Genomic DNA, 25,227 nt, shown 5'->3' on the forward strand with positions numbered 1-25,227 from the left:
GGTGTTGAGAAATCGAACCCAGGGCTTCGTGCATGCTAGGTGAGCACTCTATGGCTAAGCCACATTCCCAGGCCCGAACTGAAACTTCTTTGTACAACTACTTAAGTAAAAAGACATATCAGAAAGAAAACACACACACACACACTCACTCTCTTTCAGCATGGAGACAAATAAATGAATTGTACTTACCTGGTAATGTTCATGCATGTGACGATGGCTCTGATCAATCTTTTCCTGGGGTTGGCACTGCCCCTCTGGGCTGCAGTCCAAAGGATGGGGGTGGGGAGAGTCTCTCAGCAGCTTGTGTGCAGGTTCTTTGGCTGGAAGGCTGCAGAGGCTCGGGAGGGCAAGAGTCTCCAGGAAAAGGCGACCAGGCTTTGGGTGCCTTGGGTGCATTAATGGTTTCTGCCTGGCTCTCTACCCCAGCCCATTACACCGCTGAAGGAAACTGAGCTGCTTTTCACTGAGACTGCAATGTTTTCTTCTGCTTGTGTTTCCCATTTCAGTAAGACTGAGTAAAAACAGGAACAATGGGCTGGGAAGGTGGCTTAGTGGTAGAGTGCTTGCCTAGCATGCAGGAAGCCTTGGGTTTGATTCCTCAGCACCACAGACACAGAAAAGGCCAGAAGTGGCGCTGTGGCTCATGTGGTAGAGTGCAAAAAAGAAGCCAGGGTCAGTGATCACACCCTGAGTTCAAGGCCCAGGGCAGGTAAAACAAACAAGAACTATGCACAGACTTAAGACTAAGCACTATCTTTTAATTTCTACAAGGTTTCCCCGTACCCCCCCCCCCCTTTGTTTCAACATTTAGGAGAACTGGAGTGGATACAAAGGAGGCGTTTGCTGGTATGCACAAAAGTATTTTTTTACATGTTTTGAACATATCATCATAGGCAGTAAACCAGATGTTACAATATAAGTCCCCCAAATTCACTTTCTCTTTAGAGAAGCACATTACAGGACATTGTTTTACTTTTATTTTTTTAAAAAAAGTTCAAAGTAAGAGAGGAAGAAAAGCAATTCCTGTAGTTCACTTTAGTAAATGCAAGGGGAACACTGAAGAATGTGGGTCACTGATGTCCAGCACTGCAAAGGCCGCTTCTGGGGCCTCCTCCCTGCTTCAGGGTGGAGTTCCACGGTGCCCTTCCTGCTGCACAGTGACCCCCACATTTGCAAACCCCACAAGCAGGGGCACTCCTGTGTTCCACAGCACATCAGACCTTTTCAGGGGAGACTGCTGGTGCACCATTGAGTCACACGAGCCCTGGAATCAGATCAGGATGGCTGGGCACCGCTGGCTCCATGCTTGTCATCCTAGCTACGCAGGAAGCTTGAGATGTGAGGATGGAAGGAGACTCAAGGCCAGCCCGGGCAGTGCAAGGCCAGGAGACTCTTGGCTTCAACGAAAGGTTCAAAGTGGAGTTGTGGTTCAAGTGGTAGAGTAGCCAGCCTCGAGTGAAAAAGTAAAGGGAAGAGTGCCTAGGTCCTGAGTTCAAGCCACAGTTCTGGCACCAGAAGAATAAAAAAACCCAAAGAACTCACCCAAACCAAACCAAACAGCAACACAGAAGGAAGAAGGTAGGTAGACTGGAGCGTGAGTAACCGAGGGGTGCACAGGCCCACTGCTAGTGTGATGTCCAGAGCACAGGAAGCTGCGAGGCCCCCTGAACACACAGCAAGGCTGAGAATTGACACGTGGGGCTCTCTCAGCTCGCTTGAGTTGGGGGGATTTTTTTGTCCCCTCCCCACAGCCACAAGAAACCTATTACAGCAGTCCAGGAGTAGCTGGTTCTTCACTTCGAGGGCTGGATCTAGGAGTTGGTTTGGCGTAGCAGTCACCTCCTGATCTGTTCATCTACCTCCTATGGGCCACAGGTTTCATTTACTTGCTTGTTTTTTGACGCTGGCAATTGAATGCAGGGCTTTGGATATCCCGGATCCATTCTCTACCCTGGGGCTATGCTCAAGACATCCAATGTCACTTCCTCTGTGTGTCCAGGTCTTGGGGTGCCTCTTCGCCGAGGGTCAGACACACCAGGAAGAGGCCGGGGGCACGGTGGTACGGGCGTCCGTGGCACATATTCCATGGGAGTTTCTTCTGCACGGGCGGGCTAGGTTGGCACTGAGGTGATTTAAGTACACTTGGGGAAGATGAAGAGACTTGAAAGAGGAGAAACCCCACCAGCCATTGGGAGGAAAGCCGGAGGCAGTACAGTACCCTGCACCCCTCTTTTCTTGGCTGGGGTTCACTCAGGTCAGGCAGGGCTTCGCTGGGCCCAGCGTGGGTCTTGGTGGAACAGGATAAACTGTGCCGTGGTGTGGGGCAGGAAAGCTGTAGGGTGTCGTGGCATGGCAGGACAAGTCCAACCCACCATCCATGTGTTATCAATACGCACGCGCGGCAGGACCCCCTTCCCACCGGGGGCCGTTGTGTGCTGAGAGGAGCTCCCTCCAATAGTCAAAGTGAAGCCAGCTCAGAAGAAACCATTCTAGGTGCCAGTGAATAAAGAAAAAAACAAAAATTCATATTCTCTCTTCCAGTCTTTTTAACATCTGCTAGGTAAAGGATAATGCTTTAAAGAAAAAAGGCACCAAAAGATTTCCAGGCACCAAAACGGGAGCTGGGCTAGAATTGGTTTCTACCAACCGAAACTTCCAATGCTGTTTGTTATTCAAAAAGCACGTGTGTATAGTAGCTCTGTGGAGACAGTGCAGATGTAGTTAAGGCGGAAGCAATGCGGATCGGGGGTGGTCTGGTGACCCCTTTCTCCATCCATCCTCAAACACAGAAAAGGAGGAAGGTACCAGTTAACGCAGCCAGTGGCCTGAGGTGACGGCGCCACGGCTATGGGGCACTGGCTGGTGGGTTTTGGAGGTGAGCTCCGTCTGGCTCGCAGCACCTTCATAGTTCCGTGCCTGGCAGCAACAGGAGCCCCAAACTTCAAACAGGTCAAGAATTCCTTCTGAATTCGAAGGAATCTGTGAGATGAGCCCCTACCTAGTCTTCTCTGAAATATTACAAATGAATACTTACAGAAATCTCACCACTTCTTGATTCAAGAAAAACGAAACTTCCACGGTTGGCTATTGCAAAATGTGGCATAAAAATCTCTCTAGGAGAGCTGTCTGTATGTTCCGTTCTTCTACCCAATATGTAAAGGAACGCATGACACTGAGCCAGAATCGGCCTTTGAAACTCATTCCCGATACTTAAGCAGAACAAGAGATGGCCAGGACGTTTCACGTTTCGTAAACTTTTAAAAAGTTACCAGATATTTACAATGAAGATAAGCTTTTTGTCTGAAAAAGGCCATTTTCAGCTGTATCGGCTGCTCTCGCTGGGGCTCCGGCGATGGGAGTAGCTGCAGTCACTTCTGCTGTCAGAGCCATAGGACCGGCGAGTCCTGTGCCACAGAAAGGAAAACTCGAGTGAAATCCTCCCCACCCCCTGGCTCTGGGGCTTCCCAAGGTCATGACACTTCGCTCCTTCAGGATGATTTGTTCATCCATTCACTGCCAGTACTGGGGCTTGAACTCAGGGCCTGTTTGCTGTCCCTTAACTTTCTGCCTAAGGCTGGCACTATGTCACTTGAAGCCACATCCAACTTTTTGATGGTTTACTGGCGATGGGAGCCTCACAGACTTTCCTGACTAGGCTGGCTTTGAACTGCAATCCTCCTGAGGGGCTAGGATGACCAGGTGTGTCACCAGTGCCCAGCTGACATTTTTCATTTTTTTGTTGGCCCTGGGGCCTGAGCTCAGGGCTTGAGTGCTGTCCCGGAGCCTTTTGTTTGTTTAAGGCTAGCCTTCTACCCCTTCAGCAACAACAGCTCTGCTTCTAGTTTCCTGGGGATTCATTGGAGATAAGGAATCTCCTGTCTGTAATCCTAGCAACTCAGAAGGCTGTGATCTGAGGACTCAAAGCCAACCTGGGTAGGCAGAGAAGTATGTGAGACTCATTAAAATACCAGAAAACCGAAAGTGGTGCTGTGGCTCAAGGTGATAGGGCACTAGTCTTGAGCAAAAAGCACTCTGGGTCAGTGCCCAGCCCCTGAGCTCAAGCCCCACCACAGACAAAAGGAAAAACAAGTCTCATGGACTTTTCTGCCTGGGCTGGCTTTGAACTTCAATCTTCAGATCTTCAGCTTCTGAGCTAGGATGACAGGGGAGTCCTCCAGTGTCAGGCTGTATCAGCCCAGTGTTGGGCTTACATTACATTGTTATTATTTTCTTTTAAAAAGGACAGATTGGCTTTTCTAGCAAGTAGGCTGATTTGAGGAGGCGCAGCGCTATTTTGCGGGTACCACCTTTCTTCACTCTATCCAAACGACATGCTTGCCCGCTCGTATGTGAATACTATTACATCTACTTGGGAAGCAAACACCATCACCTGGCAATACTCCACACCAGGGTCTCTCGTATGAGCAGCCTGGGGGGCTTCCAGTCTCCTGCTCCCGGCAGGGGCTCACAGGCAGGGGCCTACCTGGATCGGTGGTAGCTCCGGCCTCGGTGGTAGCTGCTGCTCCGGTGGCTGCGGCTGCGGCTCGGGCTCCAGCTATGGCTGCGGCTCCGGCTGTAGTAGCTGTCGTAAGAGTAGGACCTGTTCAGCAGCAACAGCACACGCTAGCTTTTCCCATCCAAGAACTCAAAGACCTCCTGCCTCAGAAGACTGAGAGCTCTTAAGCGACATGGTGGTCAAACCACCCATGGCATGTGAACAGGCAAATGATAACGTTCTCTTCCATAGGGAAAGTCAACCTCATTTTAAAGGGGCTTATGACTCTGGAAGACTGTGATGCTGGCTGGGCACTGGCAGCCAGGTCTGCGACAGCCTGTGTGATGCTCTGGGCACTCCCAGACCCCAGTAGCGCCCCCCCCCACCCCCCACCCCTGCCGCGGGGTCCCCCAGCTCGGCTCTGCCCGCCCTACCTGGAGCGGCTGTGGGCGCCCGATGAGCTGCTGGCAGATCGGCTCCGGCTGGATGTCCTGGCGGAAACCACAGCAAGGGGTCACCAGGTGTGTGTGGCGTCCGGCAGCACAGGCCAGCAGCCCCACGCAAAACCTAGATTTCTTTCCTTTTGGGGGCCCATCAAAGGGGACATACAGGGATATCTTTTAACTTGATTCATTGTTTTGCTTAGCAAAAAAGCCATGGATGCTTATCAAAGCCTGCAGGTGCAGTGTCACGCAGTGCTATTGGCTGGAGGGGGTGAAACGGGCTGACGGGGAAAGACACCTGCCCAGGAGGGCACAGGAACCCGCGGCCACAGGAGTGGGGGGGGGGTGGCAAGAAGGGGGGGAGGGGAGGAGAGGGCATACACCGCGGACCTGGGTCCCTGGCTCTCAGTACACAGGCTTTCTCTTCATCTATACCCCAAGTTAGGAAGGCAAGGGGGGCAGGGCAGGGGGCACCATAGACGCAGATGGCGCAAGGTGAGGAAGAGAGTGGGGACTCTGGCCCTGGCCCCGATTTCCGCCCAGGCGGTGAGATGGAGGCGACATGCGGGGCACGCGATGGAGCAAACTCACCTGTGACTCTTGTAACTGCAGTAGGAACTGCTCCGACTGCGGGTTCGACCTCTCCCATACCGTCCCCTGCTCCGGCTCCTGGAGTAGCTCCTCGATCTATAAGTATTATTGTTTGGTCAGTCCTGGGGTTCCAACTCGGGAACTCAGGGCCTGGGCGCTGCCCCTGAGCTCTTTTACTCAAGGCTGGCGCTCTACCACGTAAGCCCCGTGCCACTTCCAGTTTCTGAGCGCTTAATCGGACATACGAGACCCACAGGCTGGCTTTGAACCCCCTGGAGTAGCTAGGATGACAGGCATGAGGCCAGAGTGCCTGCTCCACCTACAATGACAATGAGTAAAAAATATGCAATTGCTAGGCCCCCAGCAGCTCGCGCCCCCCATCCCGGTGACTCCAGGAGGCGGAGATCCGACCATGGTGGCTTAAAGGCAGCTGGTCCTCACCTCCAATTACTCAGCAAAGAGGCTACAAGTGGAGGTGCGGATTACATGGGGGCGCACCAGCCTCAAGAGAACGTGTAAGATTAAAGTTACATTATCTCTACTCCTTCAGATCCCACTCGATGGCTTCTCCGCCAAGCCTGACACCTTGGGAGGAGGTGCCCGGTCAGGGGTGGGGGTGGGGAAGGGCTCACCGGTAGGACGAGGTGGAGCTCCGGGATGGGCTCCGGCTCCGGCTCCGGCTGTAGGAGGCGGACCGCGTGCGAGTGCGGCGCCGCGCCGAGGGCTCCGAAGGGCTCCGCGATCGGCTGGCGCTGGCCGAGCGCGAGTGCGAGTGCGAGTGGGAGCGGCCAGGCGTGGGCTCCTCGCTGGAGCTCTCGCGGTTGCGGGGCCGCCGGTTCAGGCGCGCCGTCTTGCGGACCTCGTCGAAGAGCGAGCCAGGCCGCACCTTGCTCTTGCTCTTGATCTCGATCCGCAGGCCCTGCGGCCGGGCCTCGGCGGGCGGCGGCGGCGGCGGCGCCCCGCGCCCCTCCCCGGCGCTCAACGGGGCCGCCACGTTCCCCACGCCGCGCACGGGCTTCCACTTGCTCTTCTCTGCCTCCTCCTTCTTTCCAGGACTCTCCTTGGCTCCGGCCGGTCTCCCCAAGCCGCTCTCTGGCGGGGTCCCCTCGGGGTCGGGGGGCCCCGCAGGCGCTTCCTGACGGAGGACGCGGCTGGACTCCGGGGTGCCGGGCTGGGACGGGGCCGGCGGGGAGCTCCGCTCGGGGGTGCACATCTCCATGTTGTCGTCCGTCCGGACGGCGTCCTGCTCCCCGCCGGGCTTGGGGGTGGCCGGGGAGCAGGGGGCCAGCTCCTGGGTCGCGGCCGTTGCCCCCGGGTCGTGCGCATCCTCAGGCGGGGGAGCCCCGTCCCGGGGCCCGCCGTGCCCGGAAGCCTCGGGCGTGCCCTTGGCGCCCCGCGGGGCTGGCTGGTCGTGCTTCTCGACCGCCGCCTCCTCCTCCTCCTCGTCACCGAACTCGAGCGGCGGCTGCCAATGGAACGCCTGGCTCCGCTTCGGGGCCCGCGGCGCGCGGTCCTTCTTGGCCCTGAGCTTCTCCTTCCCCTTGCGGTTGAGCTGGGCCCCGCGGCCGGGCCTCGGGGCCTTTCCCCCGCCGCGCTCGGGGCCCGGGGCGCCCTCTGAGTCCGAGGCCGAGACCGGGCCACAGCCGGGCTGGGTGGCGCGGTCCCCGGGCCGGGGGGAGGTCGTGGGGCGCCGGGCCCCGACGGGCAGGCCGCCGGCCTCCTCCGAGTCCGAGCTGGCTTCCCCCTCCTCCTTCTCCGACAGCCGGCGGGGATCGGGCTTGTCCGGCGAGCCCGCCTCGGGCTCGGCGTCCGACTCCGCGTCCCACTTGCTCTCGGCGTAGTCCTTCCGGCGGGCCCCGGCGCGCGGCGGCCCCGCGGGGCTCTCCTTCCAGGCCCGCCTGGCGGCCCGCGGGCGCGCGGCTCTCAGCTCCGGCCTCCCCCTCCCCCGGGCCGGCGGCGCGGAGGCCTGCTCGCTGTCCGAGGAGCAGCACGCCGACCACGACCCGCTCTCGCTGCGGGGTCTCCGGCGCCGGCCCCGGCCCCGGGCGGGTTTTCTCCCGAGGGCCTTCCGCGAGCCGCCGCGGCCGCGCTTCTTCCCGCCGGACCCTCGCGTCCTCGGGGTGCGCCTCCCACCATGGCTGCTTGCGGACGTGAACGAGGACGAGCGGCTGTAGTCGTCGCTGCGCTCCCGACGCGAGCGGGATGCGGACGAGCGGGAGCGGGAGCGAGAGCTGGCCGGGCTGCGGGACCTCGACCTGGAGTAGGACCGCGAGGAAGACCGGCTCCGGGACGTGCGGCTCCCCGACCCGCGTGACCCCGCGGAGCTCCGGCCGCCGCTGTACCTCGAGAGGGCGCTGCGCTCGCTGTCCGAGTCCCGCCCTCGTTTCCGACGGGAGGTCGCGCTTCCGCTTCCGGCGGCGCAGCGCGCCAGGCCGCAGGCGCCTGGGCCGGGGAGCAGGTGTCCGGCGCGGGCCTTCATCTCCTGGATCCGCTCGTAGGAGGGCTTCCAGGGCTTCTGTCCGGGCTTCCACCGCGACGGGGGCGGGCTGTCGCTCAGGGGGATGACGGGGAGGGTCTCCGCCACCGCGGGCGGCCCCGCCGCGCTGCCGACCTGCGCGGCTGCGGCCCTCAGGGGCTCGGCGTGCGCCGGGAGGCCCTCGGTGGGCGGGCCTGGCGCCCTGGTCACCCTCCGCGGGCCCGACGCCGAACTGCGGCTGGACCTGGATCTGCTGTGGGAGCGGTGCGAGGGGGACTTGGAGGCGGCCCTCGACGGCGAGTCCGACCCGGAGCAGCGAGACTTGGATTTGTAAGAGTCCCGGCTGGAGCCGGCCGAGGAGCCGCGCGCCTCCCGCTCCGACCTGGACCACGCTGTCTCCGAGGAGGGTCGGGACGACGCCGAGGAGGAGCGAGACTGGCCTTCCCGGCCGCAGGGGGGCCGCGCCCGGCGACCCGAGGCCCTGGGCGAGGCCGCGTCCACCGGCGGGGCCGCCTTCCTCCTCCGGGCCTGCTTGTGGCGGCGGCAGTGCTTCTGCTTCTTGGCTTTCTTCCGGTGCTTCCCCTTTTTCTCCTTCCGGCGCCTCTTGGGGGGGCCCTCCGAGTGTCTCGCCGCGCTGAGATCGGAATGGTAGCCGTTGTAGGACCACGACCGGGACCTCTGGGACAGGCTTCGTTCATCCCATCGGCTCGAACAGGGGTCGCTCAGCCTGCAGACACCAACACGACATGCACGCAGTTATGGCGGTTGTGGGCCTTCAGTCCCGAGACTCGCTCGGCATCGCTGCTACACTAACGCACCCACGGGGCTCCCGGCAGCGAGCCGGAGGCCCACCCCTGCCATCCTAGCGACGGGACGGGATCGGGACCGGAGGCCAGCTAGGCACACACCTGAGACTTCACACCCCAACGCTGGCCCCGTGGTGCCTGCCTATTGCCCTAGCTGTATGAGGTCAGATGCAGAGGACTGGAGTTCCAAGCCAGCTTGGAGAGCAAAGTTCTTTCTTTTCTTTTCTTTTTTTTTTTTTTTTTTGGCCAGTCCTGGGCCTTGAACTCAGGGCCTGGGCTTTGTCCCTGAGCTTCTTTTTGCTCAAGGCTAGTGCTCTACCACTTGAGCCACAGCGTCACTTCTGGCCTTTTCTGTGTGGTGGATTCTTGTGATATCAACTCTGATGAGAAGTCCAAAATAGGCAGACTGCAGCCTGGTTCTGCACCCAAGCAGGAAAAGACCCTATATAATCATCGGCGGCAAAAAAAGACTGCAAGTGTGGCTCAGCAGTAGAGCACCTGCCTGGCAAATTCAAGGCCCTGAGTCTAAGCACAGTAGGGGGTGGGGGGAGAAGCACAAATCAAAGTGACCCTGACAGCACTAACAGATTCACTTACAAAAATATTGTTTCGAAAGCTATGCAAGGCACTTCTGATGTCTGAGAACATGGCCACACTGTGCTGTCCTGTCATGGTCATGTGCTCATGACCCGCTTCCTCTAAGCAGTTTCAGGGAGATGAACAGGACATGCTGTGCAGTTATTGGCGATCTGTCTCCTGTACCTTCAGTTGTCTCTCCCTGCTGATAACTTGAGCACTTGACCTCACTTTCAACACAAAGGTCTCTGATTTGGAAATCTTTAGATTCCTATACCGTTTTGTTGAGTGGCTGTAGACAGAGGATAGCTACTTGAATTAGTTACCTTTTTTTCTTTTTACATTGCTGGACACAGAACACAGAGACTCACTCAAGATAGGCAAGCACTACACTCAACTCTTCCCTGGCCTTGTCTGAATTTTTTAGGAGAAGCCTCATTTTCTTTTCTAAAAGGAACCTGACTCTTATTTTCAACCTTTTCAACAGTCATGATCACTTTTCCCCTGAGGTTGTAGTTAGTTGCACTGTTTTGAGCAGAACCTTAAGACAAATTACATGAACATGGATGGGGGTTTTGCTATCTCAGTGGCAAAGCCAGCACCGCTCAGAATGGAGAGTTCTCAATGCCAGCCTCATCTTGCCTTCCTCCACTCTGGGAGGAGTTCTTCCACTAGAATGCATACAAAGCCACGGCTCCCTTCTGCTGTGAGGTGTGCCTGAAGGTTATGTTTGAGCCTGCTTCTGAAGTCCCCAGGGTCAGAACAAAAAAAAAAATTTTTTTTGTGGTGCTGATTCTGGGGCTTTGAACTCAGGGCCTGGGCACTGTCCCCATGCTTTTGTGCTAGGGCTAGTGCTGTACCACTTGAGCCATAGCTCCATGTATGGCTTGAGTAGTTCATTGGAGATAAGAGACTCACGACCTTTCCTCCCTTGGCTGACTTTGAACTGTGATCCTCAGATCCTTGCCTCCTAAGTAGCTAGGATGACAGGCGTAAGCCACTGGTTCCTGAGAAGCGGGTCAGAAATTAATGCACACGCTAGGAACAGGTTTTACTGTCCACCAGTTAATATGTCAGTGACTAAGATACCTGGGTGAGGAAACAATGCTATATAATTTTAAGTCCTAATATTTCCTAAAATGGAGTAGAGTTTCGGAAGACAGCACAGAGGAAATGATGTAAGCTCCTCAAAGCTGTTCATCTCACCTAACCATAGCTCTGACACTCGCCAGCTTTTCCCAAGTGCATTCTCTTGGGTCACAATTGTCTTCTGACTGACTGTCTTCCACACGGGGCTGTGAGCTAGGCCTCTAGTCCCCTAATAATTGAAATACTAAACATACACAAGGCTGGGCTTACTTATCGCCTTTACTCCATTTCTCTCCACTTGGTGGTCTGTAGGCTCTTAGTCTCTGCATTTCCTCTTTCCAGTGAGGTGGTGTTTCACTGCTGTCATCGTCCTCTGACTCAGAACATGACCTTGACCGTGGAGGTGTGTGATAGCGCTTTAAACACAGAAAAGGAAAGGCCTATTTTAAAAATGCCCTGTCATCAGTCTGCTATCGGCTTGTCAGGCTGAAGAGCTGATCTTGGGGATGAACTGATGGGGAAGGGTGGCGTTCCCTTACCACCCCATCTGAAGCTGTCCTTTCAAAGCCCCAAGGGTTATTGTATGTATTCCTTAGCACACTAAGATTTCACAACACCTTCAATAACAGTTGCACACCTATCTCATATCCCACCCAAATAAGCTGCCCCACATATAGCTGTGGATTCAGACTCATAGCAATACCTTCCTAAACTGATAGCAAACACAACTAATTCCCTGCACAGGTTTTATACGCTGCCCCAAATCAATGCTAGGATTTTACTGATAGGTTATAAAATTTTTTAAAAGTTGCTGTTTAGGTTAAGTGGTTTGAATAGAGAAAACTATACACGTACAATTGTGCCCCTTCCTTTAATCTTCCGTCCAGATTTTGATACAGATGGTTTCTGATCACTTACAATGGGTGTAACATCTGAAGTGTTCCTAGAAAAGAAGACATGATGAAAACAAAAAGTAAGCCAGTGCAGCTGGGTGCTGGTGGCTCATACTTAGAATCTGAGCTACTTAGGAGGCTGAGATAGGAGGAGTGCAGCAAGCCAGCCCAAGGCAGGAAGTTCCATGACCCTCTTTTATTGCCACTAAACTACCAAAAAAAAAAAAAAAAAAAAAGCCTGAAGTAGAAGTTGAGCTGTGGCTCAAGTGGTAGAGCACTAGCCTTGAAAAAAAGATACTCAGGATTGCATGTAGGACCTGCCCCCTACCCCCACACAAGAAAGCAAAACGTGTTTTAATCACTCACTTGGATCCAAAAAGCTCAACTCTTCTGATAACCAAAGCCTTACCTCTTTCATGAAAGATCAATATGGTTAGTAATAAAATCTTTCGGGCTGGGAATGTGGCTTAGTGGTAGAGTGGTCGCCTAGCATGTATGAAACCCTGGGTTCAATTCCTCAGTACCACATCCACAGAAAAAGCTGGAAGTGCCGCTGTGACTCAAGTGGCAGAGTGCTAGCCTGGAGCAAAAAGAAACTCAGGGACAGTGCCTGGGCACTGAGGCAGGGGGATGACAAGTTTGAGGCCAGTCTGGGCATGTAGTAGGACCCCATTTCAACAAGAAAAACAAAAACAAAGAGCAAAATCTCTCCCTTTACCAACTTGCGCAACCTCCTTTTCCCAGTACGTCAGTGGACTGTGACTTCAAGAAGGGGAGGTAGCTGCCCTAGTGTTCCTCAGTGCGCTCTGAACGCTGGCTGGGGCCCGTCCAGCAGGGACAGGACATCATGGAGGGACATAGGGCAGCGCACTCACGGCTCAGGCTCCACGACCACCACAGGCATGTCTCTTCTCAGTAAGAACCGGTTCTCGGGCACCGGAGGGATCTCTTCTGGGCGGACCACAGGCTTCTCCCTTTTGGCACTGGACTCCACCGACTTCTTCTCATTGGCTTCGCTTCTCTCAGAGTGACTTTGAAAGAGCAAAGCAAAGCCTCCTGTAAACACTGGTCCTGGGTGCATTTCATCAGCAGGCAAAGCATACGGAACTAGACACTGAAATAAGAACAAAACTACCCACAGCTTACAGGTCTCACTCCAAAGGGTCCACTTCCACAGAGCGAACATCCACGCAGTTGAGAACTTAGCATCGGGCTGAGAATGTGGCCTAGTGGTAAAGTACTCGCCTCGCATACATGAAGCCCTGGGCTCGATTCCTCAGCACTACATATATAGAAAAAAGCCGGAAGTGGCGCTGTGGCTCAAATGGTAGAGTGCTAGCCTTGAGCAAAAAGAAGCCAGGGACAGTGCTCAGGCCCTGAGTTCAAGCCCCAGGACTGGCAAAAAAACCCCAAAACTTAGCATCCTAAAATTCTCCATGTTTAATAGTCAATTCTTAAAAAGTTTGAGGGCCCCATGCATGGTGCACATCTCTCCAACCCTAGTTATGGCTAGACAGGAAAATCACAGTTCAAGGTCAGCCGGAGCAAAAGTTACAGAGTAGCCACCCCAAAAATAAGCTGGCTAGGAGCAGTGGCTTACGCCTGTAATCCTAGCTGCTTGGGAGGGGAAGGCAGGAGATCAAAGTTAGAGAGACTATCTCAACCAGTGGCTTAGGTCTGTTATTCTAGCTATGGGGGAAACACAATAATGTGGACATAGTGGGTCATAAACTCAGACCCTTATTAGAAAATTAATTGAAAAGGGCTGGAGGTGTGGTTCAAATGGTAGGGGACTGACCTAGGAAGCACACAGTCCTGAGTTCAATCTCTAGTACTGTCAAAAAATACAAAAGAAGCCAGGTATGGTGGTGTTGGCTTGTGGTCCTAACTACTGAGGAGGTGAAGATTCTACGATCAAATTGCAAGGTTAGGCCAAATGCTAATGGTTCACGCCTGTCATCCTAGCTACTCAGGATGCTGAGATCTGAGGATTGTGGTTCAAAGCCAGCCTGGGCAGGGAAGTCTGTGAGACTTTTACCTCCAATAAAATACCAAAACAGCCAGGAATGGAGCTGTGGTTCAAAGGGGTGGAGCACTAGCCTTGAGCAAAAGAAGCTCAAGAATAGCATAGGCCGAGTTCAAGCCCCAGGACTGGTAAAAACAATTGAAAAAACAAAACAAAAAAAAAAAACCTGCCTGGTGCTGGTGGCTCATGCCGTAATCCTAGCTACTCAGGAGGCTGAGATCCGAAGATCATGGCTCAAAGCCAGCCTGGGCAGAAAAGTCCCTTTTATTCCCAATTATCCACTCAGAAACCAGAAGTGGAACTGTAGCTCAAGTGGTAGAGCATTAGCCTTGAGCAAAAGAGCTCAGGGACAGCACCCAGTCCCTGAGTTCAAGCCCCATGACTGACAGAAAAAAAAAAAAAAACCTTCAAGGTCAGCCTGGAAAAACACGAGACTTCTATCTGAAAAATAAATTGGGGCATGGCTTAAGAAGCAGAGCGCATGCCTAGAATCTTGAGGCCATGAATTCAATCCTCAACAGATATGCACACACCCCTAACACACACACAAACCACACAAGTGTATGCACGTATTTTTACCAGAAAACAAATCTTGGCTATAATATGTCTATAGTACTCCTAGGTTTCAGTTCAGCTGAAGTTCAAAAATGCTATCCTTTGTAACAATAGGTATTAAAACTGAATTTAAGTGGGGCTGGGAATATGGCCTAGTGGTATAGTGCTCACCTCATATACATGAAGCCCTAGGTTCAATTCCCCAGCACCATATATACAGAAAATGGCCAGAAGTGCCGCTGTGGCTCAAGTGTCAGAGTGTCAGACTGCTAGCCTTGAGCAAAAAGAAGCCAGGACAGTGCTCTGGCCCTGAGTTCAAGCCCCAGGACTGGGGGAAAAAAAACAAAAACAAAATAAAAATGAATTTGAGGGATTGTATTTTTCATATACTGGGGGTGTGTATACACTAGTTTTGGGAAGACTGCCTTTGCATCTCACACCTACCCTTTTGGGCTCATTATATGTGTGTTCCTCAGCTCCTCTGAGCTGCTGGCGTCCTTTCGTCGCTTTTTTGCATGTTTAACTTTTGGCCTCCTCTTCCGCTTCCGTCTTCTGCTTCTCCCGCGCTCACTCTCACTGTCGGAGGATGACTCTGAAGACGAGGAGGAGCTTGGAGAAGAAGCCCAGTCTTCTGAATGCATTGCTTTCTTCCTTTTTTTCTCAAAAACTTTTAATAAAATATTTGATAAAAGCATTAGTAGTAGATGCCAGCAACTAACTACCTTTTAGAGTTAAAAAAAAAAAAGTGATCTTTAAGTACCAAGATATGTTTTTGTTTGTTTCCGATCCTGGGGCTTGCAGGCTGTCCCTAAGCTTGTTGTTGTTGTTCAAGGCTAGTGCTCTACCACTTGAGCCACTTTTGTATTTTTCTGAGTGACTTATTGGAGGTGAGAGTCTCCCCAGGCTGGCTTTGAGCTGTAATCTTCATATCTCAGCCTCCTGAGTAGCTAGGATTACACCAGTGAGATATGTTTTGAACTCAGGGCCTGAGCTTCTTCTGCCCAAGGCTAGTACTCTGCCACTTGACCCATAGCACCACTAGTGGTTTTTTCTGCTTATATGGCACTGAGGAATCAAACCCAGTGCTTCATGCATGCTAGGCAAGCACTCTACCACTAAGCCACATTCCCAGCCCTAAGGTGTGTTGTTGTTGTCTTTTTTTTCTTTCCAGTCCTGGGGCTTGAACTCAGGGCCTGAGCAATGTCCCTGGCTTCTTTTTTTGCTCAAGGCTAGCACTCTACCACTTGAGCCACGGTGCTACTTCTGGCTTTTCTATATATGTGGGGCTGAGGAATCCAACCTAGGGCTTCACGTATACGAGGTGAGCACTATACCACGAGGCCACATTCCCAGCCCCTAAGGTATGTTTTATATGTAGAAAATTAGTGGGGAGATTTAGGGTGGAGGTATGCGTTGAACATTTGCCCCAGCAACACCTAACCAGTACGACCAAAATAAGACAAGAAAAATTTTTTTAAAAGTAAATGTTTTGTTTTGATTTTTTTTTTTTTTTTTTTGGCCAGTCCTGGGCCTTGGACTCAGGGCCTAAGCACTGTCCCTGGCTTCTTCCCGCTCAAGGCTAGCACTCTGCCACTTGAGCCACAGCGCCGCTTCTGGCCGTTTTCCGTATATGTGGTGCTGGGGAATCGAACCTAGGGCCTCGTGTATCCGAGGCAGGCACTGTTGCTACTAGGCTATATCCCCAGCCCCTTGTTTTGATTTTTGTTGGTCAAATTGGTAACACATTTGCTTGTAAAATCTATAAAGTAGCAAAGCCCCTAATCCTCATGAACCAGGAGAATTTTTTTTTTTTGGTCCATTGTGGGCTTGAACTCAAAGCCTGGGTGCTGTCCCTGAACTTCTAGAACTCTACTGCTTTGAGTTACAGTGCCACTTCCAGTTTTCTGGTGGTTTGTTGGAGATAAGCGTCTCACAGACTTTCCTGCCTGGGCTGGCTTTAAATCCTGATCCTCAGATTTCAGCCTGCTGAGTAGCTAGGATTACAGGCGTGAGCCACCAGCACTCAGCTATGAACGCTATATTCTAGGTGGATCAGATCTTAGGAAAAATGAGGAAGTATACAATACATGCTACAACAACATGCTAAGACAGAAAGTAAAGCAGAATAAAGGGAAGAGGGAGAGTGGTGCTTGTTTAAGATAACATTTGAGGGCTGGGAAGGTGGCTTAGTGATGGAGTGCTTGCCTAGCGTGCATGAAGCCCTGGGTTCGATTCCTCAGCACCACATACACAGAAAAAGCTAGAAGTAGAACTGTGGCTCAAGTGGTACAGTGCTAGCCTTGAGCAAAAGAAGCTCAGGGATGGTGCCCAGGCCCTCAGTTCAAGACCCAGGACAGGCAAAAAAAGAAAAAGATGATCAGAGAAAGCAGACAGAGGCAAGGCAAAGAGTTATGGTGAGGCTACCACTCTGAAGGCAGGCCCGAGAGGGCCTAGACCGGGATGGCAGCCTGGATAAGAAACCAGAAGAGGTTATATCTGACAGGACATATGATACACAAGCGTGGGTGCTTCTTCTGTACTGCTCCTAAGTGTTTTCTCACCTCCTGCAATCGAGGAGGTCTGTCCCAATGACAGGCATACACAATAGCTTTATACCTGCATCTTAAGCTTCCTTTACCCACTAAAAGTTCTTACCATCTTTGGCGGATTTGGCAGCAAGCACCCCACAGTCAATAACTCGCACATCTGCATATGGTCGGCTTGCTGCATCTGTTTTCAGATTTTCAATTTGTTCAATAACCTCAAAACCAGAGATCACCAGGCCAAAGACAACATGTACCCTGTCACAATACAAATACAAGGTAATGGAGACAAGTGTTACAAAGGACATGCCCACAAACCTGAAAAGTGAAGCCAGAGGGTTTGGTATATGAAGCAACTAAGGCAGGACTGAGAGCTTAAAGGGAAAGAACTTGACATCGAAGGAAACCACAACACTTTGGCCCCCAAATTGGACCTTGGCTTTCTGGCTTTAGGGTAAAGGATCTTATTAACAAGTTAGAGAAAACATCTTTTTTTTTGGGGGGGGGAGGTGGTCAGCCATGGGGCCTGAACTTGGGGCCTGGGTGTTGTCCTTAAGCTCTTTTTGCTCAAAGCTAGGGTTCTGCACTTTGGTTTTTTTTTTTTTTTTTTTTTGCCAGTCCTGGGGCTTGGACTCAGGGCCTGAGCACTGTCCCTGGCTTCTTTTTGCTCAAGGCTAGCACTCTGCCACTTGAGCCACAGCGCCACTTCTGGCTGTTTTCTGTATATGTGGTGCTGGAGAATCGAACCCAGGGCCTCATGTATACGAGGCAAGCACTCTTGCCACTAGGCCATATCCCCAGCTCCTAGGGTTCTGCACTTTGAGTCACAATGCCACTTCTGCTTTTCTGGTGCCTCATGGGAGGTAAGAGTCTCACAGATTTTCTGCCCAGGCTGGCTTTGAACTGTGATCTTCAGATCATAGCTTCCAGAGTAGCTAGGATGACTGGCGTGAGCTGCTGGTGGCCGGCTGAGGGTCACTCCAGACTTCAGGACAGGGAAGCATATCCACGGATTGAAGACCCCTTTGTGAGAGCCAAAGGGATCTCACAATCACTGCAACCCCATGTTGCTTACGCAACTGTGTGGCCATGACAGACTAAGATCTAGCCAGAGTGCCCTGTGGAGATTTACCGACAGTTGATCTGTCTTTCTGGCTACCTACCCAAATCATTGCCCAATGTAATAGAGAAAGAAGGGGCTCTTACCCATCCAAGTGTGGAGCGGGTTTCGTAGTACTATGTAAAAGACATCAACAGGAAGATGACATCAAAAACGACATGTTCAGATGAAGAGAGCAGAGGGTTTAAACACAGCATGGGGAGAACAAAGTAAAGATAAAAAAAATACAGGGGAAAACGTTAAACAGAATATACATCTAATCTTGAAGACCCCCAAAACAGCAATAGTAGCCAATTTACTGATTTAAAAAAAAAAGAAAATCGAGATTACAATGAATCACAAAGTCATCTTTACTAGATAATAGGCACAGCAGAACACGAAATACATTTCATTTGAGTTATAGCCATCAATGTAGAGCATAAATATACATTCAAATGGAAATGACTCTCAAGTCCTAAACAAAATAAAAATAAATAAGGACCTCAAGAATCTGTCAGCATCATTAAACAAGGCAAAGTAGTTCCCACTGCCCTGTGGGGTGAACAGGGGCCTCGCACGGGTAACTGAGGTCTTATTTCTCACCCTGAGTCCAACTGCCATCTTTTAGCCAGGCAGGTGGAGGAAGACCTCTGCACTTTCTGCCCCTCTTTGCTTCACAACTCTGAAAATGCCAAGGCAGAAACCTCCAATTGGTCAACTCTTCTGCTATCAGGCAGTAAAGATGGGGAAAACTTGGACATCTTAAGATTCCTGCTTGCCCCCCGGCCCCCAAACACCCAATCAACCTCCTCCACAGTCACAAACTGTCAAGAGTCATTCTTGGGAAGTTGGGGGGGTGGGGAAGGAGGGCGTGCACAGAGCTAAGGTCTTGTGAATCCATGCTGGCTTTCCCATAGCATTCACTCATTTTCATTGTATGTGGAACAAGACTTGGGGTGCTACACGATTAGCATCTGTATGGCTAAAGATGAGAGGTGGGAGATGAGTGTTCCTGGCAACCAGGCCATATGAAAGCAGTCAGCTATACTAGAAGCTCCACCTAAATCCTTTCGTTTATTTCTAAGGCAATTTTAAGACACAAATATCAACAATCCAAACACTTCACTGAAGCAGAGGATGAGGCTCAGACTTACATGAAGAGCACTCACTTCTGTAAGAGGGCTACAGTAGATAATTTAAAAAAAAAAATAGCAACTGAAGAAAGTTTCAGAACCTTAATGGAATCTGGAGTGTGAAAAAGCACAAGTCTCATATATTCCTTAGGAGACTGAGAAACCCAGTGACTGTAATTGTAAAAATACAAATAGGCAACAAGAAAGAAAAGGAAAGAAAAGAAAAGAAAACCAAAACTTAGCCAACTGGTGAGTTGCCAGTGCTTGAGATCATTAAACTAGAAACCATCTTGGCCAGTAACCTTTGAAAACTGTTATCAAACAATAAGAGCAAACCGACAAAAAAGATTCTCTTAGATAAAATATGTATAGAATGTTTCAAAAAGGTAAAAACTTTCCTAGAATGTTAAGAAATCAGTCTCAAAGAAAGGAACACAATGCCCAGTTCCCTCAACTTTCTATGATCCTCTTTCTCAGAGGATGCATTCTGGCACTGGGGAAAAGTCTACAGATTCTTCTAGAACACACAAAGCTCAAGTCAATTTGTCATCTTGGCTAATAGAAACATTGTAAATAGACAAAGGAACAAACAAAAAAACCCTCCTGACAAACCTTTGGAGAAAATGATGAGATGAAACATCCTAGCTAACTCCATGACACAGCAAAATGCTACCTGGGTGTGGGAGAGCTATCTTTATGATTCAGGGTGATTTTGGTTATTTGTTCCAGTACTGGACTTGAATCCATGTCCTCCTTACCTGTGCTAATGAGTTACATGTTCAGCCCCAAGCTGTGTGTTTTTTTTCTTTTAATTCAAACAAAAATGGAAGAATTAAAAAACCCTGGTCTTTTACTGTAGCAGTGAAAAGAACACACAAAGACGAGACCAACTCTCGAGGAAGGCAACTTGCAATCTACCCACACCGATGTGGATCATTTCATTTGCTCCTATCTATAGTGCAGGAGGCAGGAAGGTAAATGTGTACGTTAACTGGGTTTGATGACATATTAGGAATACTGGAAGTACTTAATCCAAAGAAGGCTACATTCTAGAGGGAAAAATTTCAGCCTTGGTAGGCTCACCAGCACTAGGCTAACAGTCTACATGGGCAAACAGCACTAGCTGAGTGCCGTCACAAACCGTCAGGGATTGGAAATGTGTGGCTCAGTCAACTCTAAAATGGGCAGAGATCTTAACTGTACCCATCTTTCAAAAACTATACAGCCCTGGAAAGGATCATTTTACATACACTAATATACTAATACACACAGAAGTTAAAACCTTCATTTAAGAAGGCCAGAGATGGTCATAAATATGAAAGTTGAAACACATGCTTATTCAGTGAACATAAGGGGAAAGAGCCATCCCCCCAAAAGAACCATCCCCCAAAAAGAACATTTGGAATCATGAAGCCTTCCAATATTTAGAATTTGTCAATTATAGAGACTGATCATCCCCGTTTCCTGTGCCCCTCTTTATTTTAACTTCATAAATTCTAGAAGTGGAAACCATCTCTGTTACTCTAAAGTAGCAACTACATTTTGTGTACCATCAAGGGAACTATTTGGCCTTCGGCAGACATAACTAGTTGGGCATGGAAATGTGAGCTGTGATCTCATATCATAATAGAAAATTGTGCGGATAACTTGGTGCAAAAAACTGCGGACATAAAAATTGATTTCCCAGAAGCAATATAAACACACTTGTCTTGCTGCTATACAGAACAAGCAGAAAGCTTTTTAAAAGTGCTTTTTTTAAAAAAAAAAACACGTTTCAAGGCACATAACAACAGGATTACAGAGATAAAGGCAAAGAGAGAGAAAGAGAGAGAGAGAGAACCTTAAGAGTAATGAGACATTACCTTTGGAGCGCACGGTGTAACACTCTTTCTGTAAATTTTACACAAAAATGGCAAGAAATAAATTGTAATACACTTTTAAGACAAGACTGAATCTATGTTTTAATATCAATATAACTTTGAAATTAAATACTTTACAATTTTTATGCAAAGCAAGAAAGCTTTTCAAAATAGAGGACCCTAAATTTTCTTTTGTACAGGGGTATTTGTAGAGAGATAGATGCTCAAGGAAAGAACTAGGGGGTGGCTGACACAAATATTCAGATCTAAACGTGTCAATAACAGCTATTAACAACACATTTCATTTCCCCCCTCCCAAATCCCAGAAACTAGCTAAGACAACCGACATCTTCCTCAAAAAGAACAAGTAAAATATATTGATTATAAGCATAAGTGGAAAAAAATCCAAATGCCTGGGAAGTTATATTTGGTTGAAAATGAAAACTTTCACTGGAAAAAAAAATTAAGCAAATTCCAAACAGAATTTCAAGACTTTTTGTTTGTTTTAAACGAATTCCCATCAATACTGAAGGAAGATTTCATGCCTTATATTCCTAACCTTTCTTAGATTACATTCACAATAGAGTTCTTGCAGAAGCCAGTGAGTCACTGTTTACTATTGAATCTGTACTTGAAGCTGTCAGTCACTCAATGTAATATGAAAATGATAAAGCAGCCTACTGCAATTACTCAGGGTTTCCTCCCAAGATAAAAAGGCAAAAGAGGGGCTGGGAATGTAGCCTAGTGGTACAGTACTTGCCTAGCATGCATGAAGCCCTGGGTTTGATTCCTCAGCACCACATAAACAGAAAAAGCTGGAAGTGGCACTGTGGCTCAAGTGGAAGAGTGCTAGCCTCAAGCAAAAGGAAGCTCAGGGACCAGTGTCCAGGCAGAGTTCAAGTCCCAGGACTGGCAAAAAAAAAAAAAAAAAAAAAAAAAGACAAAAAGGCAAAAGAAGATTAAGAGTGTGTTATATAATCTCCATCCCAGCATTTTCTTTTCCCTAGTATTACTCATATCTGCCCCCCCCCCCGCCAAAAAAATCCCAATACCCAATGGACAAAATACTTGAGTGGAATTTTGGAAATACTACAGTATTGTAAAATAGAAGCTTTAATTTCTTGTCCATGTATCGTTACTTTCACAAGTGCAAAAAAATGTTTGAAATAATGTGTAGTTTTCAATGAATGTGGCAAAAAAAATAGTGTTCTAGGTGTAGAAGAAGAGTATGGAATAGGGAAATAATTTTTTTTGTTTTCTTTTTTCTTCTTCTTTCTGCCAGTCCTGGGGCTTGAACTCAGGGCCTGGCCACTGTCCCTGAGCTGCTTCTGCTCCAGGCTAGCGCTCTACCACTGAAGCCACACGCCACTTCTGATTTACTGGTGGTTCATTGGAGATAAGGGTCTCCTGGACTTTTCTGCCTGGGTTGGTTCTGAACCTCGATCCTAAGATCTCAGCCCCCTGAGTAGCTGGGATGACAGGTGTGAGCCATCAATGCCTGGAGATTCATTCTTTTTTTTTTTTTTAATTTTAAATTTCCCACTCCCTACCCCAAGCCACTGCCCCTGTTAGTTTCAAAGATCTATCTCATGTTTGACTCTGAGAATGAAAGCCACCAGAAGCTATGACCCTAAAATTCCTGGGGCTTGAACTCAGGGCCTTGGCACTGTCCCTGAGCTTCTTTTTGCTCAAGGCTAGCACTCTACCACTTGAGCCACAGCGCCACTTCTGGCCTTTTCTATATATGTGGTGCTGAGGAATAAAACCCAGGGCTTCATGCATGCTAGGCAATCACGCTAACACTAAGCTACGGTCCTAGCCCCTAATTTATTTCTAATTTAGCCTTTAATGTGCAATTTTTTCCTTCAATTCTTGAAACTATGACATTGTCACATAAGCACCCAACTGTGCAGCTGTGCCAGCTGTGCTGGGCCCAAACTGAAGAACTTTCTAAAATCCAGCACTAATATAAGGGTTCATGCCCATGAAAAACTACCAAGTACAACATTTCCTCCATGTTATTATTCATAAACACTAAGGAAGAGGAAGTTTGATATCCAAAGAAGCTTTTGTGGGGTTAGGTATAGAACACCTTCAGTCATGAAAAATTCTACATGATCTGTATTATTTATTACATGTTAAAATTATTCTGTTTTATCTTTAAAAAAAACATTTAGAATATCTCAAGATTATTTTCATTTACTAGCATGTCTTCAAATTTATGAATGTGTGCGTGGAAAATGTTTCTACCCTTACATCTATTTTTTTTTTTTTTGGCCAGTCTTGGGTCTTGAACTCAGGGCATGAGTGCTGTCCCTGCGCTTCATTTTGCTTTAGGCTAGCAGTCTACCACTTGAGCCACAGCACTACTTTGCTATTACTGTGGTGCAGAGGAATCAAACTCAGGGCTTCATGCACACTGGGCAAGCACTCTACCAATAAGCCACATTCCCAGCCCCACCTTTCGCTTTTTTGAGTAGTTTATTGGAGATAGGTATCTCATAGGGACTTTCCTGCCCAGGCTAGGTTTGAACCATGATCCTCAGATCTCAGCCTCTTGAGTAGCTAGGATGACAGGCCACTGATGCCCAGTCTCTTACATCTATTTTTGCTGCCCTAAATTTTAATGTAGCTTCCTGAGCCCTTTGAGACCACCTTTACCCTCCCTCCCTGCCCCCCACCCTCTATGAAATGATCAACCCTCATAAGAAACACTGGCAAGGCAAACTTTTCCAGGACATAAAATGATTCTACAAACTTCTATGTAGCCCCCACCAGACAGGTACAAAGCACTTCTTTGCAGCGAGATTATGTCTGCACATAAATCACTTCATAAAGCATGGCCTTTCTTTTATAACTATTTTAATAGCATAATGTGTATTCATTTATCTTTAAGAGTAGGAAACTTTTTTTTAAAGGAATCAAAAACTCATAGGAGAGAAAATACATAGGAAATAACACAAAAATCAACTGATAGCCTGTGTTCTATCTTCGGAAAGTTATTTAATAACAAAAGATATAAAATTCTACCTCATCTTCCGAGTCACTACTTTATGTACTGTCTTTATTTTTTTGATAACTATGTGAAGACAATTAAAATTAGAAGCAAGGGCTAGATGCATAGCTCAGCAGTGAAGCCTGTGCCTAGCAAGGTGCTCAAGGCCATGAGTTCACACACACACACACACACACACACACACACACACACACACACAGAGTCAGAGTTATTAGTAACAAGAGGAAAAAAATGCTCCCAAAATATGATTTAACTTTCTAGCAAAATGTTGGCTGCTGCTAAAGTAAATTCATAACATAATGGTTAATAAACATATAGGTTACATTTATATTTATATTACAAATAAAAACACAGCTGATAGTCTACAGCATTCCTTCCCTAAAGTTTCTACAACCTGGACCTCACATGATTTTTCCACTTTAATTAACAATTATCCACCCAATGAAAAGTATGGCATAGATGATCGCTACATCCCTTTAAACTTGGAGACTTTAATTCTATAGTCTATAATTTTAGAGTGTACAATTTTATTTTATTCCTTTATGTTTGTGATTCACTGGGTGTCACATTACACAAGCCATGTACCACTGAACATCAGCAGCTAGAGGCATTCTTGCGCTCTTTTCCTGACTTTGGTAGTAATAATAATAATGACAACAATAATAATATAAAATGAGAAACCCTTGAGTTAAGGTGGTAACTAACTCTGCTCCCAGGTCTTTGGATTCATTCCAAACTGCTTCAAGGTGAACCACAGACTTCTTTTTTGTTGTTTTTTTGTTTTGTTTTGTTTTTGGCCAGTCTTGGGACTTGAACTCAGGGCCTGGGCACTGTCCCTGAGCTTCTTTTGCTCAAGACTGGCACTCTACCACTTGAGCCACCGCCCCACTTCCACTCTTTAGGACTTGCACTGACTCTTTAGGAATTGCAGAGTTGATGACATGCACTGCAAGTACAACTCTACACAAATGTACTCAGTATCCTTATGAAGCTTATAACTCAGTTCTTTTTTATTAACTCTACCCCTTTTCTATGTGAGATTCCAGCCCTGTGGCTGATGGTGTGAGCTAGCCCTGGGAGGCCTTCGGGTCACCTGACCACCACACTAATGCTCTCTGAGCACAAGCATCGTGGGGAGATAGGACATCATGCTTCATTATTATGTCCAACTCCAAAAGGATTGCAGGACATACAGAAAGGCTGCCACCTCTGTTTTACCTTTCTATAAAAGTCACCATACATTTGCTCAGACATAGGAACATTAATTTGAATTTATCTTCAACTCATGGGAACTCACTTCTTTAAAAAAAAAATGAGGATTTTCTGTGGGTAGAAATAGTCTACTACTACTTTCAAGATTGCTTGTTAATGCAAAACCTTTCTGGAAGTAGACTTTACACTAGACTTCCATCAAACTAAAACCTGAGAATTTTCTCTTGCACACAAATTCAAAGTGATTTTTAGGTCTATTCTGTAATCATGAAAACAAGCTTGATTTTTAAATCCCAGGTTATTAATTTTTTTTCATTTAATATTATTCTTAAAAGAAATTACAGCCTAGAGACTTCACACAACCTACAACAGCCCTCACCAGTCAGGAGTCCTGGTTGAGAATCTGTACCAATCT

The 25,227-nt window shown here is 48.8% G+C and overlaps 1 protein-coding gene across 10 annotated transcripts in view; it reads right to left on the reverse strand.

The window, feature by feature from the left end:
• Window positions 1–1,517: 1,517 nt before the first annotated feature.
• The window catches only part of Nktr (natural killer cell triggering receptor), a 48,183-nt gene continuing 24,473 nt past the window's right edge, over window positions 1,518–25,227 (reverse strand). For 8 of the 10 annotated variants that reach the window (XM_048334695.1, XM_048334704.1, XM_048334703.1 and 5 more), the window contains 11 exons: window positions 17,700–17,729; window positions 16,606–16,751; window positions 14,395–14,617; window positions 12,245–12,400; window positions 11,332–11,419; window positions 10,747–10,892; window positions 6,162–8,732; window positions 5,530–5,625; window positions 4,930–4,986; window positions 4,484–4,600; window positions 1,518–3,404 (listed from right to left, as the gene is read on the reverse strand). In XM_048334695.1, the coding sequence (XP_048190652.1) occupies window positions 3,317–3,404; window positions 4,484–4,600; window positions 4,930–4,986; window positions 5,530–5,625; window positions 6,162–8,732; window positions 10,747–10,892; window positions 11,332–11,419; window positions 12,245–12,400; window positions 14,395–14,617; window positions 16,606–16,751; window positions 17,700–17,729 (3,718 nt within the window). In that variant the 3' untranslated portion in view covers window positions 1,518–3,316. Of the gene's footprint in view, window positions 3,405–4,483; window positions 4,601–4,929; window positions 4,987–5,529; window positions 5,626–6,161; window positions 8,733–10,746; window positions 10,893–11,331; window positions 11,420–12,244; window positions 12,401–14,394; window positions 14,618–16,605; window positions 16,752–17,699; window positions 17,730–20,587; window positions 20,628–25,227 lie in introns of those variants that run through there. The other 2 variants (XM_048334705.1, XM_048334697.1) reach the window with 2 other exon arrangements.

This window comes from Perognathus longimembris, chromosome 26, assembly GCF_023159225.1.
Source record: "Perognathus longimembris pacificus isolate PPM17 chromosome 26, ASM2315922v1, whole genome shotgun sequence".
Classification (NCBI taxonomy): Eukaryota; Metazoa; Chordata; class Mammalia; order Rodentia; family Heteromyidae; genus Perognathus; species Perognathus longimembris.